The 13,926-nt window shown below is 41.1% G+C and overlaps 1 protein-coding gene and 1 pseudogene across 4 annotated transcripts in view; one reads left to right on the plus strand and one right to left on the minus strand.

The window, feature by feature from the left end:
• Nucleotides 1-13,926, minus strand: part of ENOPH1 (enolase-phosphatase 1) — a 38,863-nt gene that overhangs the window by 10,406 nt on the left and 14,531 nt on the right. For 3 of the 4 annotated variants that reach the window (XM_045473590.1, XM_045473586.1, XM_045473589.1), the window contains exons 2-3: nucleotides 4,815-4,916; nucleotides 1,351-1,553 (exon numbers count right to left, since the gene is read on the minus strand). In XM_045473590.1, coding sequence (XP_045329546.1) covers nucleotides 1,351-1,475 — 125 coding nt within the window. In that variant the 5' untranslated portion in view covers nucleotides 1,476-1,553; nucleotides 4,815-4,916. The remainder of the gene's footprint in view (nucleotides 1-1,350; nucleotides 1,554-4,814; nucleotides 4,917-13,926) is intronic. The other variant, XM_045473588.1, reaches the window with a different exon arrangement.
• LOC123595773 lies at nucleotides 2,691-3,847 on the plus strand (annotated as a pseudogene).

The raw sequence follows: 13,926 nt of genomic DNA on the forward strand, positions 1-13,926 counted from the left end.
TTCTATAATTAAGGAAACCAGACCAAGAGAAGAAAGGACTAACTACTTCAAGCATTCTCTCCTGGCTCCACTCTTGTGTTTTACAAAGTGAACCAGCAGACATTCCCAGATCATTGGTCGATCTGGAAATTCTTTTTTTTTTATTTTTTATTTAAAAAAAAAAATTTTTTTTTTTTACATTTGTTTTTGAGAGACAGAAAGAGACAGCGTGAGCAGGGGAGAGGCAGACAGAGAGGGAGACACAGAATCAGAAGCAGGCTCCAGGCTCTGAGCTGTCAGCACAGAGCCCGACGCGGGGCTCAAACCCACGAACTGTGAGATCATGACCTGAGCCGAAGTTGGACCCTTAACCGACTGAGCCACACAGGCTCCCCGGCCTATCTGGAAATTCTAATGCAGCCTTTAGAAAGTGGAAGCCACTTGTAAAGTACATAAAGGAATGGTATCTCATTTGACAGAAAAACAAAAGAAATACAACAGCTAGAAGTAGACTTGGATCTTAGGGTTTACATCAGGCAATGGCCTAAAACCCTTAGTTGGCAGTGTCTAAGAATTTCTTGGGTGCCTGGGTAGCTCAGTCAGTTGAGCGTCTGACTCTTGATTTCAGTTCAACTCATGATCTCATGGTTCGTGGGTTCAAGCCCCAAATCTGCCTCCATACTGACAGTGTGGAGTCTGCCTGGGATTCTTTCTCTCCCTCTCTTTGCCCCTCCCCTGTTCTCGCTGTCTCTCAAAATAAATAAACTTAAAAAAGAATTTCTTAGCAGGGTGCCTGGCTGGTTCAGTCAGTAGAGCATGAGCTTCTTGCTCTTAAGGTTCTAAGTTTCAGCCCTACATCGGATGTAGAGATTACTTAAAAATAAAATATTGAAAAAAAAAAAAAAGAATTTCTGAGCAATACAGGACTCCTGGTCTCCTTTGGCAGGAGCGCTCCCAGACCACAGCCAAGACTCCAGTCAGAGTGGTACTCCTAACACCCTGAGTAACCCCAAAGTAACACGTAAATAATGGCACCCGGTCCTGAGACATAGCCCGACAGTGCCGCCACTCATATGCTAAGGATCAAACAGGACTTAGTTCAAGGAAGTCACCATCTTCTAGGAAGCTGTTTTACACTGGGATAAAAAGTCCTTCGGCCATCCCACAAAGCCAGGCATGCTGGTCTGGGGAATTTAGCCGGATGGAACGCTTTCCCCCAGCTCTGAAACAAACAAAACAAACCCTCACTTGTTAAAATAAAAAGAATGTTGACTTTATCTATTTTATGAATCACACAACGAACACTGGACAGAGAGGACTAGTGGAAAACGCATTCGGTTTGGGGCTGGTGAAATGTTTTGAGTTACATACTCTGCTTTCATGCGCCCAGCTGCGAAAGCCGCCCTCCACATGTGGCCCTGCAGCTGTTTCAGCGCCGTGGTCTTTCGATCCAGAGACATCTGCCAGCGCACGTTATCCACCACGGCCTGGATCATCTGCTGCAGGTCATCCGCTCCATTCCCAGATGCAGCAGGGATGGGAACAGCCCCATCCAGGTGGGAATCCTCTTCAGCCTTGAAGTCGTAAACAAGACGTTTGGTTCGGACTTATTTTTAAAAAGATCACTTAAAATGAGACCTGAAAACCAAGCTGAACAATTTTCTCCAACTATCATTAGCACCTAGCACTGTGACAAATTAAAGTGTCTTACACTTTGGGGGAGGATAGTGAACGATTCCTAAAGGAAAAGTGGATTCTAATTAATGAATTTACATTACCTTTCCTATATTGCTAAAGCTGAAATTTAAATCAAGAGGCATGTTGTACATGAGAAAAGACACAGCATATAATGGTAAAATGATATATAGTAAGACCCAGTGTGTTGACTCACTTACTGGGATCAACAAACCAGGACTTTAATTACATCTGATCATTTTTTCTGCACTATAATGAACTGAGGAAGAAACAAAATCTCAACAAAATCCGTTTCCACCTGGAATTCAATGAAAAGAAGCTAGCGAAGCAATGTCTGGGGTTGGTTCTTTTTCAGTATCTGTCAATACGAAAGGAATTTTTTCTTTGCAAAAAAAAAAAAAACCCTAACAGCTATTTAGAACAATGACTGTGAGTAAGCATATTCCAATGATTTACACACTACAATGGGGGAATATGTATGTATGTTTCAACAACAAGAGTTGTAAGACAAGACAAAGCTGAGGGAGGGGAGTTTCAGAAAAACCCTGAGTTATCTAGAATATTTAACAAACCCAAATACTCCGCGGCCCAAAGGAAGGGACTGTACGTCCAATCCCAAATTCAACCATTAAAACATTTCCAGAGCGTTCCACATTGTCCAATGTAGAAAACTAACTAGAAAGTAACTGCCAGAGTTCACCCTGCACAGCATATAAGATCTTTGCCACTAGGGCAATTTTAATAAGGAAAAAAAAAAGCAGCAACAACAGAGGGGTGGCTGGGTGGCTCAGGAGGTTAAACGTTTGCTTTCAGCTCAGGTCATGATCTCACAGTTTGTGTTAGAGCCCCGCATCGGGCTCTCTGCTCTCAATGCAGGGCCCACTTTGGATCCTTGGTCTCCCTCTTTTTGCTCCCCCTGCCCCCCGCTCGTGTGCGTGTGCGTGTGCTCTCTCACTCTCTCAAATAAATAAACGTTTTAAAAAGAAAGAAAGAGTCCCATATTGAACTTAAGTTGGAAGAGGCGAGTCTGGTCTCAAAATGGAGGTAAAACCGCCGCCCAGCCGCCCCCAGCCCAACTCTGTCCGTCGCCGCTACCACCGGGGGGAGGAGGGCCATGATCCAAAGGAACCAGAGCAGTTGAGAAAACTGTTTATTGGTGGTTTCAACTTTGAAACTACAGATGATAGTTTCAGAGAACATTGTGAAAAATGGGGCACACTTACAGACTGTGTGGTGATGAGAGACCCCCAAACAAAATGTTCCAGAGGTTTCGTTTTGTGACTTACTCTTGTGTGGAGAAGGTGGATGTAGCAATGTGTGCTCGACCACACAAGGTTGATGGGCATGTAGTGGAACCAAAGAGAGCTGTTTCTAGAGAGGATTCTGTAAAGCCTGGCGCCCATCTAACTGTGAAGAAAATTTTCATTGGTGGTATTAAAGAAGATACAGAAGAATATAATTTGAGAGACTACTTTGAAAAGTATGGCAAGACGGAAACCACAGAAGTTATGGAGGACAGGCAGAGTGGAACAAAGAGAGGATTTGCTTTTGTAACTTCTGATACGGTTGATACAACTGTTGTTCAGAAATACCACACAATTAATGGGCATAACTGTGAAGTGGAAAAGGCCCTTTCCAAACAAGAAATGCGGTCTGCTGGATCGCAAAGAGGTCGTGGAGGTGCATCTGGCAACTTTATGGGTTGTGGAGGAAACTTGGGAGGTGGTGGTAACTTTGGCCGTGGTGGAAACTCTGGTGGAAGAGGAGGCTATGGTGGTGGAGGTGGTGGCAGCAGGGGTAGTTATGGAGGAGGTGATGGTGGATATAATGGATTTGGAGGTGATGGTGGCAACTATGGTGGTGGTCCTGGTTCTAGAGGTGGAGGAGGCTGTGGTGGTGGTGGACCAGGATATGGAAACCAAGGAGGTGGATATGGTGGTGGTGGTGGCGGATATGATGGTTACGATGAAGGAGGAAATTTTGGAGGTGGTAAGTATGGTGGTGGTGGGAACTGTAACGATTTTGGAAATTATAGGGGACAACAGCAATCAAATTACGGATCCATGAAGGGGGGCAGTTTTGGTGGAAGAAGCTCAGGCAGTCCCTAAGGTAGTGGTTATGGATCTGGTGGTGGAAGTGGTAGATGCGGTAGCAGAAGGTTCTAAAAATTTTCAGAAGGGCTACAGTTCTCAGCAGGAGAGAGAGCGAGGAGTTGTCAGGAAAGCTTCAGGTTACTTTGAGACAGTCGTCCCAAACGCATTAGAGGAACTGTAAAAATCTGCCACAGAAGGAACGACGCTCCATAGTCAGAAAAGTTCCTGCAGCTTCAACAGGAAACCCTTCTTGTTCAGGACGATCATAGCCACAGTTGGCAAAAAGTGCAGCTATTGATTAATGCACTGTAGTGTCAATTAGATGTGTATTCCTAAGGTCTTCTTTCTGCTGTAGCTTTGTCTTTTTCTTTTCATTACATCAGGTATATTGCCCTGTAAATTGTGGTACTGGTACCAGGAAAAAAAAAATTAAGGAATTTTTAACTTTTCAAAACAATAAAAATAAAATAAAAAGAGAGAAAGAAAGAAAGGAAAAAATCAGTTCTTTCCCAGTTCCACAATGTGGAAGGGAAAAACGGACAGTAAACCGGAGGGAGAATAGAGCAGAGCACCACAAGAGACAGACGCTGGCCCATGAGCAGGGAGACAGGTCTAGAGGGCTGTGTGGATGTGAAGCCCGAGGAGGACTGTGCGGAGGGCGGCACGGCTCCTACCAAGAGGCAGAAGAGAGTGGAGAATGAGGTGCTGAGGTGCTGTCACTGGGAGACATTAATGAAAAATGTGACAAGACAGCACAAAACCTTTTACACACTACCCAGAAAAAGCTTCGTTTTAAAAATACATGACATTTTTATGCTTCTGGAATAGCTCCAGAGAGAAGCAACTGTAGAGACAATGAACTGCCATGATCTGCCCGCTTAATTATGTACTGTGAATTCCTAAGCAGGCAAGTCACTGCAACTGCCATACCCTGCGGGCCCAGAGAGCTTCTTTTACAATATGCTCCGAGCGCATTCTAAGTCTCCAGGCATCCTCAATTCTCAGACACTTGGGAATGTGGAAGCAATGGAAGAGAAGTGTCCCAACCTGTTTCCTCAGAAGATTGACATCCTGCTGGCACTCCTCTTCTTCCCAATGTGTCTGCAGATACTCTTTAACATTTTCTTTGATGTAAGGAAATAAAATGTCCTGGGTAAATGAGTTTAAAAAAAAAAAAAAAAAAGAATTAGCTTCAGTCATTTGTATGAGATCAAGTTCTTCAACAATCTCACTTTGCTAGTTGTAGCATGTAAGCCATTGAAAATATGAAAATTACTACTGTGGATATAGGTGTGAAACAGAAACAGAGACCAAGAAACAAATGAATTAGATCGAGTCAGCAAACTATAGCCCATGGGCCAAATCCAGTCTACCTCCTGTTTTTGTAAATGAAGTTTTGTTTTTTTTTAAGTAACCTCTGTGTCCAACATGGGTCTTGAACTCACAATCCCAAGATCAACAGTCATATGTTCTACCAACTGAGCCAGCCAGGCGCTCCTGTAAAGCAAGTTTTATTGGAACACGGCCACTCTCACTTGCTTGCATTGTCAGTGGCTACTTTGGGGCCACAATGGCAGAGTTGAATATCTGTAACCAAGACCATATGGTCTGCAAAGTCTAAACATTTACTGTTCAGCCCTTTACAGAAAAAGTCCACTGACTCCTAAACTAGATTGTTGACCATAGGTCCTTGAGGGTAGGGATCAAATATACTTTGCTCACAGCTGTTATCATCAATACACACACACTATTTGGCCCATGTCCATGGATGACAAATATTCCAAAAAAAAAAAAAAAAAGACAATTTGATCACCATGATTTTTTCTTGGTAATCAGACTACCTATAGAATACCCTGTAAGACAGTGATGGGCAAAATAATTCAAAAATAAATACCCTGTCAGTAATCCATACACTAGGACCATGATTTCTCTTAGGTCAAAATTTTTATTTACTTACCACTGAGCTTATGTATCTTTTCTTTTTTTTTTTTTTTTTTTTTGTTTATTTATTTTGAGAGAGAAGTAGAGTGAGCAAATGGGAGGAGGGACAGAGAGATAGGGAGAGAGAGAATCCTAAGCAGGCTCCATGCTGTCAGTGCAGAGCCCAACTCGGGGCTTAACCCCATAAACTATGAGATCATGACCTGGAGCCGAAATCAAGAGTTGACATTTAACCTACTGAGCCACCCAGATGTTCCAAGTCTACGTATCTTTTCAAAGTAAATGTGGTACATTCAATAATGTTTTTTTGTTTTTTTTTTTGTTTTTTTTTTTTTAGTGTCTACTAGTGGGGCACAGAAAAGGGAACTGAAAAGATAAAATAAATCAGAGTCCCTTTTCTCCAAAAGCTTAAGAATTTAGTGGGGGGACAGGAGGATGGCAAGCAAACAAAAACTTGTGATATGGGGCAAAGGGTGAGACAAGCAGAGTATAAGCAGAATGCTGTACAAATCCAGAGTATGATAACCTGCAAGAGTCTTAGCAATTACCAGTATTTTCTAAATATTGTATTTTTCTAAAAACACAGAAAAATTAATATACACTATGATGTACACCCCAAGTATACAATTCAGAGAAGGTCTCATACTTTAAGGAAAACTGTATAATCAAGTTGAACTCAATAAGTCAGTTTATTGGGGTGCCTGGGTGGCTCAGTTGGTTAAGCATCCAACTTCGGCTCAGGTGATGAACTCAGGGTCCATGGGTTCAAGTCCCATATCAGGCCCTGTGCTGACAGCTCAGAGCCTAGAGCCTACTTTGGATTCTGTGCCTCCCTCTCTTTGTCCCTGTCTCTGTCTCAAAAATAAATAAACATTAAAAAAGAAGTCAGTTTATTTAGGGGCACCTAAGTGGCTCAGTTGGTTGAGCATCCAACTCTTGATTTTGGCTCAGGTCACGATCCCAGGGTTGTGAGATAAAGTCCTCCATCAGGCTCTGTGCAGAGCATGGAGCCTGCTTGAATTTCTCTCTCTTTCTGTGCTCCTCTCTATTGCTCGCATGCTCTCTCTGTCTCTCTCTAAAAAAAATAAAGTTTTTTAAAAAGAAGTCTGTTTATCTAAACTCATCCACTTATCTTTTTAATGTTTTTATTATTTATCTTTGAGACAGCGCAAGTAGGGAAGGGGCAAAGGGGGGGTAGAGGATCCGAAGGGGGTTCTGCACCAATAGCAGCGAGTCCTATGTGGGGTTCAAACCTATGAACCACGAGATCATGACCTGAGCCGAAGTTGGATGCTCAACCAACTGAGCCCCCCAGGTGCCCCTCACTCACTTATTTCTTTACTCAAATATTTACAGAATGCCCTTATAACTTCCAGTTACAAAATAAGTAAGTCACAGGGATATAAAGTACAGCATGGGGAATATACTCGATAATACTGTAGTAACTTTATATGGTTATGGATGGTAATTAAACTTATTATGGTGAGGGTTTCCTAATGTAAAAAAATGTCCAATCACTATGTTGCAGACCTGAAACTAATATAATATTGCACGTCAACTGCATTTCAACAGAAAAATAAATGAAGAGTAGGGCTGATGTGTGTACCTCTCTTCATAACACATTATTCAAATTTCACCTGGCCTAGTAAAAATAAAGTCACTCAATTTTGCTTGTTCCCACATGGCATTCCAGTAAGTAATGGATCATTCAGCAGATCCAAAAGCGTACAGTGTAATCAAGCAAATTGTTCGGCATACTTGATAGAACAGCCTTGTTTAAACTCAATAAAAACTCAATCCTGATCTAAAAGAAGGAAAATGAAGAGCTGAGATTGACAGCTTGCTTTTTCCGCAAGAGACTCCTTTTACCATACTGATAGGCTTCTGTTCTTTAAATACTTGGTTTTCCCATCATGCCCTACATCGTGCCCCTCCTTATCCTTCCTTTCACCTACTAATTTCTCCCCGACTCATGTACTGTAGCAGGACTGCAAGCTGGCCCCCTACTCAAGAATGCTGAGAAGATACACAAAAACTGAAGGTACACACAGCCAGTCCTCTCCTAAGCATATATCATAGACAAACTCTAACACAGGTGCACAAAGAGAGATGTAAAAAAAAATGTTTATTTTAGTACTGGGTGTAATAACAAAATCAATGGAAACAATCTAAATCTTTATTAGCTAGAGAATAAACTCCAGTATATTCTTTCATTCTCTAAAACAACATATAAATAAATAAATAAATAAATAAATAAATAAATAAATAAATAAAATAAAAAATACAACAACATACAGCAGTTAAAAACTCAATGTACTGATGGGGCGCCTGGGTGGCGCAGTTGGTTAAGCGTCCGACTTCAGCCAGGTCACGATCTCGCGGTGCGTGAGTTCGAGCCCCGCGTCAGGCTCTGGGCTGATGGCTCAGAGCCTGGAGCCTGTTTCCGATTCTGTGTCTCCCTCTCTCTCTCTGCCCCTCCCCCGTTCATGCTCTGTCTCTCTCTGTCCCAAAAATAAATAAAGGTTGAAAAAAAAAAAAAAAAAAAAAAAAACTCAATGTACTGAGGGGCACCCGGCAGGCTCAGTCGGAGAAGCATATGACTCCTGATCTTGGGTAAGTTTGAGCCCCACGTTGGGTGTAGAGATTACTTAAATAAAAAAAATAAAATACTTGAAAAAACATCAATGTACTGAAATTATGATTATAAACGTGAATATAAACCCTAATGTATAAATAAAATTCATACAAAATGAGAGGTACTCAAGAGTCTCACTTATATTTATAACGTTTTATTTCTTTAGGATCTAAAACAAAATAGTCTCAAATTTAAAAAGCTTTGTGGTGGATGCATGGTCATTATATTAATCCGTATTCTTGCTTATTTAAAATGTTTCACAATTAAAACACAAGGCAACTTTGCTCCCTCATCCTCTACCTGCTTCTTTCTCACTTGGTCATCCTCCTCCAATGTCCTATCTCCATTATTCCTCAACTCCCAAGCAACTGGAAACATTCCTGGGGAAAAACTATTGGGTTAGATTCATGGCCTCTCAGTAACTGAAAAGTTGAAGTACTTGAAAGGTATAAAAACAGATACAATGCTATAGTACTTTGTGTTTCACAAAGCCCAATTTCCCATATCCAGCTTTACTGACCCCAAGAACAATTTATGGAGAGCCTGTGAATCCTGAGAGCCCAAGTCTTTAACCTCTCTGGCAGAAGAGAAGAAATAGACTATAGGCAGTATGCCAGGCCAGGGGGTCCTACCTCTGCTTTTTACTGCCATATTCAACTTACCCCCTCTGAGCCTCAGTTTTCTCACCTGTTAAATGGGAATGATAATACCAAGCAGTCACTGCAGAAATTAGACACAATTAGATAGAAAGCACCTAGACCTTACCACTTATCATATTCTCCAGCACAGACAAACATTTAAACTGGACAAGGATCACCTTTGACCCAAACTGAGTGACAAATAATAGCAGAGAAGTTCCCAGAGGATAAATCACAAGCACAATCAAGTCATACATTCAAGTTTTACTGAGGACCTACTGAGTGCCAGACGCCGCTGATAACAGAGTTATGAACCACAGCCTCGCCTCAGCGAACTCACAGGTGCAAGGTTTCAAACAATTTTGAACTTTTAGGAAAAGCTTTAAAAGTTAAACATTACTTTGGAATTCCTGTTCATCCAATTTGCCCCTTTCCTCTAGACATAAAACTCCCTTCTGCACTAAGTACACATGCAAAGCTAGGCAATGAAAGCAGAACTTAGTATGACACATGGAACAACAAGACCACCTGGGGCTGACATGTTAGCAGACTTCTATTTTGGTGCAAAAGTGTTACTGCATCGTATAAAAGTACATGGGGCACATAACTAAATTGTGAAGATGTTATCCTGTTCTTTCAACATACTTTCTGAGCAATCTATTCTGTGAGACAAATAAAACGCCTTCAAGTTGCTTATTTTTAAAGTCAGTAACGGGGCGCCTGGGTGGCGCAGTTGGTTAAGCGTCCGACTTCAGCCAGGTCACGATCTCGCGGTCCGTTAGTTCGAGCCCCGCGTCAGGCTCTGGGCTGATGGCTCAGAGCCTGGAGCCTGTTTCCGATTCTGTGTCTCCCTCTCTCTCTGCCCCTCCCCCGTTCATGCTCTGTCTCTCTCTGTCCCAAAAATAAATAAACGTTGAAAAAAAAAAAAAAAAAAAGTCAGTAACGATATCAATTATATATGCTATGATAACATATAAGAAAGCTCTAAAAATAGACTTCAAAGAGCTAGTGCTTCTTGCCCAACCCTGCCCATTGAACATTTTCAGGCTTTAAAAGTAATTCCAGAAAGAACTGTAATGATAAACGCTTTAACTTCAGTCATAATCCATTTATGGAGAATTTCAGAATATTATAGCATGAGAACAATGCTGCAGTAAACCCAGGATTCTACAAGTGTGTGAATGTTTTTAGTCCACCAGGCACCGAAGGGGCTGTTATGCTTTAGTAGTACATATAACAAAAGGCCATAGAACTAAATGAGAGTATTTGTCTTTCAGGCGACTATGATTAAATTCCACTAAATGCTGGAGGGGATACTATGCAAGCAACAATTTACATTACTCTGCACAGCTCAATGGTAGCTTTCTGAAAGAGCTCCATTAAGGCTCCTGAAGGGCCACAAAATTTCTGAACATCTAATTAAAGAAGTTGCCTCATTAATGTTTAGAAGTCCAAATATGGATTTGCTTTACAGTCAAGTGGTCTGGTCGTTTTAATAAAAAGGTCATAGAATCAATAAAAATAAAATAGTTGCTATAATGTTTACTCAAGACTCCTCTGAGGAAAATGGGTAATAAAAAGGTAATGGGTATTACTTAGAGTACAGCTATTTAAAGAAACTATTTTAAAAGCCTTCCAATGAACCACATAGTACGACAAATGATTCAAAGTATTTGAGAACTTAGAACTTTTTTGGCCAGAAAATTAAACACGAAGGCAATACTTTTAGGCTACTATTTTTCTATTAATCTCAGAAGATAAAAAACAAAGGAAAATTAAGTGGGGTCTTAATTCTCTAAGCAAATCACATTCTCTAAATAAGAAATAAAACAGGTAAAAATAAAGAACATAATCCCATTCTGGGGAATATCTAATGCACAGAAAAAAATTGAGGGGAACATGGACATTTACACTACATTACATTCTCACTGGGTCAGGAGGTCATTTTCTACAATGAGAGCGTATAATCTTTTTTTAACATTGAGATATAATTGACATATATTAGTTTGGAGCGTACAACACAGTGATTTGATACATGTATATAATACTGCAAAATGGTCACCACAATAAGCCTAGTTAACATCCATCACCACACAGTTATAAATTTTATCTTGTGATGAGAACTTTTAAGATTTTTCTTAGCAACTTTCAAAATATACAGTACAGTCACCATGCTGTACATTATATTCCAGAACTTACTTATTTTATAACTCTAAGTTTGTATCTGCTTGAACACTTCCAATGTTGGGAATTTACTACTTCTTGGAGTGGTCCATGCCACCTGTTAAGACAGCTTCAGCAGTGGTGGTATTAAAATTGCTACTTCAATATCTTTCCTGAAGACCCTACTAGGAGCTACCAAAAGTTTGGTGCTCTGGCTGCTACATGGGGCCACAGGAGCTCAGAAATTATGACTTTGGTGTCCCTATCTTCAGTGGGGTATGAAGGGATGTAACCATTCCTCTTTGAAAGCAGAAGCCTTTAGGAATAAACATTAGATTTCATCACCTGAATTCAAAGTGATTAAATATGTTGCTGATAAAAAAAAAAAAGTGATGGGGCGCCCGGGTGGCGCGGTCGGTTGAGTGTCCGACTTCAGCCAGGTCACGATCTAGCGGTCCGTGAGTTCGAGCCCCGCGTCGGGCTCTGGGCTGATGGCTCAGAGCCTGGAGACTGTTTCCGATTCTGTGTCTCCCTCTCTCTCTGCCCCTCCCCCGTTCATGCTCTGTCTCTCTCTGTCCCAAAAATAAATAAACGTTGAAAAAAAAAAAATTAAAAAAAAAAAAAAAGTGTCTTCTAAATCCTGTTAAGGAGATTAAACTGTAATTAAAGAAAGATAAACTACAATCTAATTAATTGCAATGAATCACATCACACAAGGGAAGGTTGTCATTACAAGGGGCTAGTAGCTGGGATAAGGTTTAAAAAAGACGCACAGAGACAGAATTATCAGTATCTCATGAATTTCAGAGAAGGAAACCAGATTGGCCTGGAGTCCTAGCCCCAAACAGTAGAAGGGAAAGGAAAGGAATTGACAATTAGCTTTTTGAATCCACCTACCATCCCTGATGGTGACCCCTCTGAACACATGATGAAGCCTGGGTTCTAAAAGGTTTCATTGCTGGTACAAAGTAAAGGCACAACTCAAACCCAGGCCTATGAAATCCCAATGCCTGAGTCTATCCAGCTCTGTGGGTAGATGACGTTGGGGAGCACTACTCTTGGGATCACCCAACACCCTGGGGATTGTGATATTCTCTACAGATAATTCTAATATACCTTTGGTTTCTCAAAGACATTTGTACAAAGCAAATGAGAGATTTGAGGGGCACCTGGGTGGCTCAGTCAGTTGAACATCTGACTTGGGCTCAGGTCACGATCTTGCAGTTTAAGATCATGTGAGTTCAAGCCCCGCATTGGGCTCTGTGTGGACAGCTCAGAGCCTGGAGCCCACTTCAGATTTTGTGTCTGTCTCCCTCTCTCTCTGCCCTCCCCTGCTTGCGCTCTTTCTCTCTCTCTCAAAAATAAATAAACATTAAGAAAATAAAAAAATAGAAAAAAAAAGAAAAAGAAAATGAGAGATGTGAGTTCACCTGGCAGTTCTATAACATTTCTAATAAACAGTAGTAATAATATAAGTAAGTTTTATAATAGTGGGAGTAACTGCCAACATTTACTAAGTCCTTATTATTCCAGGCACTCTCTATCTATAGTCAATCTTTAGTGACCTCTCATCTAATTTCATGATTTCAAATACCATCTCTTGCTACTGACCCTCAAATCCACAGCTTTAGCACATAACTTCTCCCTGAACTACCAAGCACTCCAAATTTATTCAATGGATTAATGAACGGTCTGAATGATCTCATTTCAATTCTCTTAATAACCCTAATGAAACAAGTATTATTATTTCTCCCATTTTACACAAGCACATAAAGGTTAAGTACAAATTAATAGACTATGGTAACAGTTTATCAATCAGGTCTTGTTCTGTTTTGTTTGAAGAACCAGATCCCAGAGCTTCATCACCCTGGCTGCAGGGATCTAATGAGCTTAACTGAACCTACAGTGACTTAGACCCACACAAGGTCCAGCCCAGGAGTCAGCCAGCCTCTTGGAGCATACCAAGAGAACTGTGAACACTGGCCTGACCACGGCTCCTCTTCAAAGTCCCACCCAGGTCCCACTCTCGGGATTACCACTAGTTTCCAAACTATGTGTCTTAGTCTCTTTCCTCAGTGAAGGGTGTTAGCTCCACACTTTTTAGACTTAAGAAAAGGAATTTGTCCAAAGGTCACAATAATGAATCATTGGGAAAAAAATCAAGTTAATGAACCCCTCATATACACACCCAGAAGACAAAGAACCTTTTTCTGTATTTAAGACTTCTGTCTTTGAAAAGAAATCTGTGTTTCTGAAATAGAATCCCCTGGGAAGAGGTCCCAAGAGGTTCCAGGAGGGCCTCTAAGGACAGAGCTATTGACTATGTTCACATTCTTTAGAGGAGTGATGGAAAACTGGGTACAACAGGCTCACCGGGGGTTGCCTTCCACCCCTCTCTGACCCCTACATACACCAAAGCCAATTTTGAAAATTAAATGAGCAATTAATTATGAAAATCAAAAGTATGATACAAAAATAAGTTTGGTTTTTTTTTACTATAAAAAGAATACCTTTTTTTCTTTAGTAAAGGAGTAACGTGGGGGTAAGCTGTAAGAATGGAAAATGTTAAGAATCATCAAACACGGGAGGGCGCCTGGGTGGCTCGGTGGGTTAAGCGTCCAACTTCGGCTCAGGTCATGATCTCACAGTTCAAGGGTTCGAGTCCCGCATCGGGCTCTGTGCTGACAGCTCAGAGCCTGGAGCCTGTTTCAGATTCTGTGTCTCCCTCTCTCTCTGCCCCTCCCCTGTTCATGCTCTGTCTCTGTCTCAAAAATAAATAAAC

Source organism: Leopardus geoffroyi, chromosome B1 (assembly GCF_018350155.1).
Source record: "Leopardus geoffroyi isolate Oge1 chromosome B1, O.geoffroyi_Oge1_pat1.0, whole genome shotgun sequence".
Taxonomy (NCBI): domain Eukaryota; kingdom Metazoa; phylum Chordata; class Mammalia; order Carnivora; family Felidae; genus Leopardus; species Leopardus geoffroyi.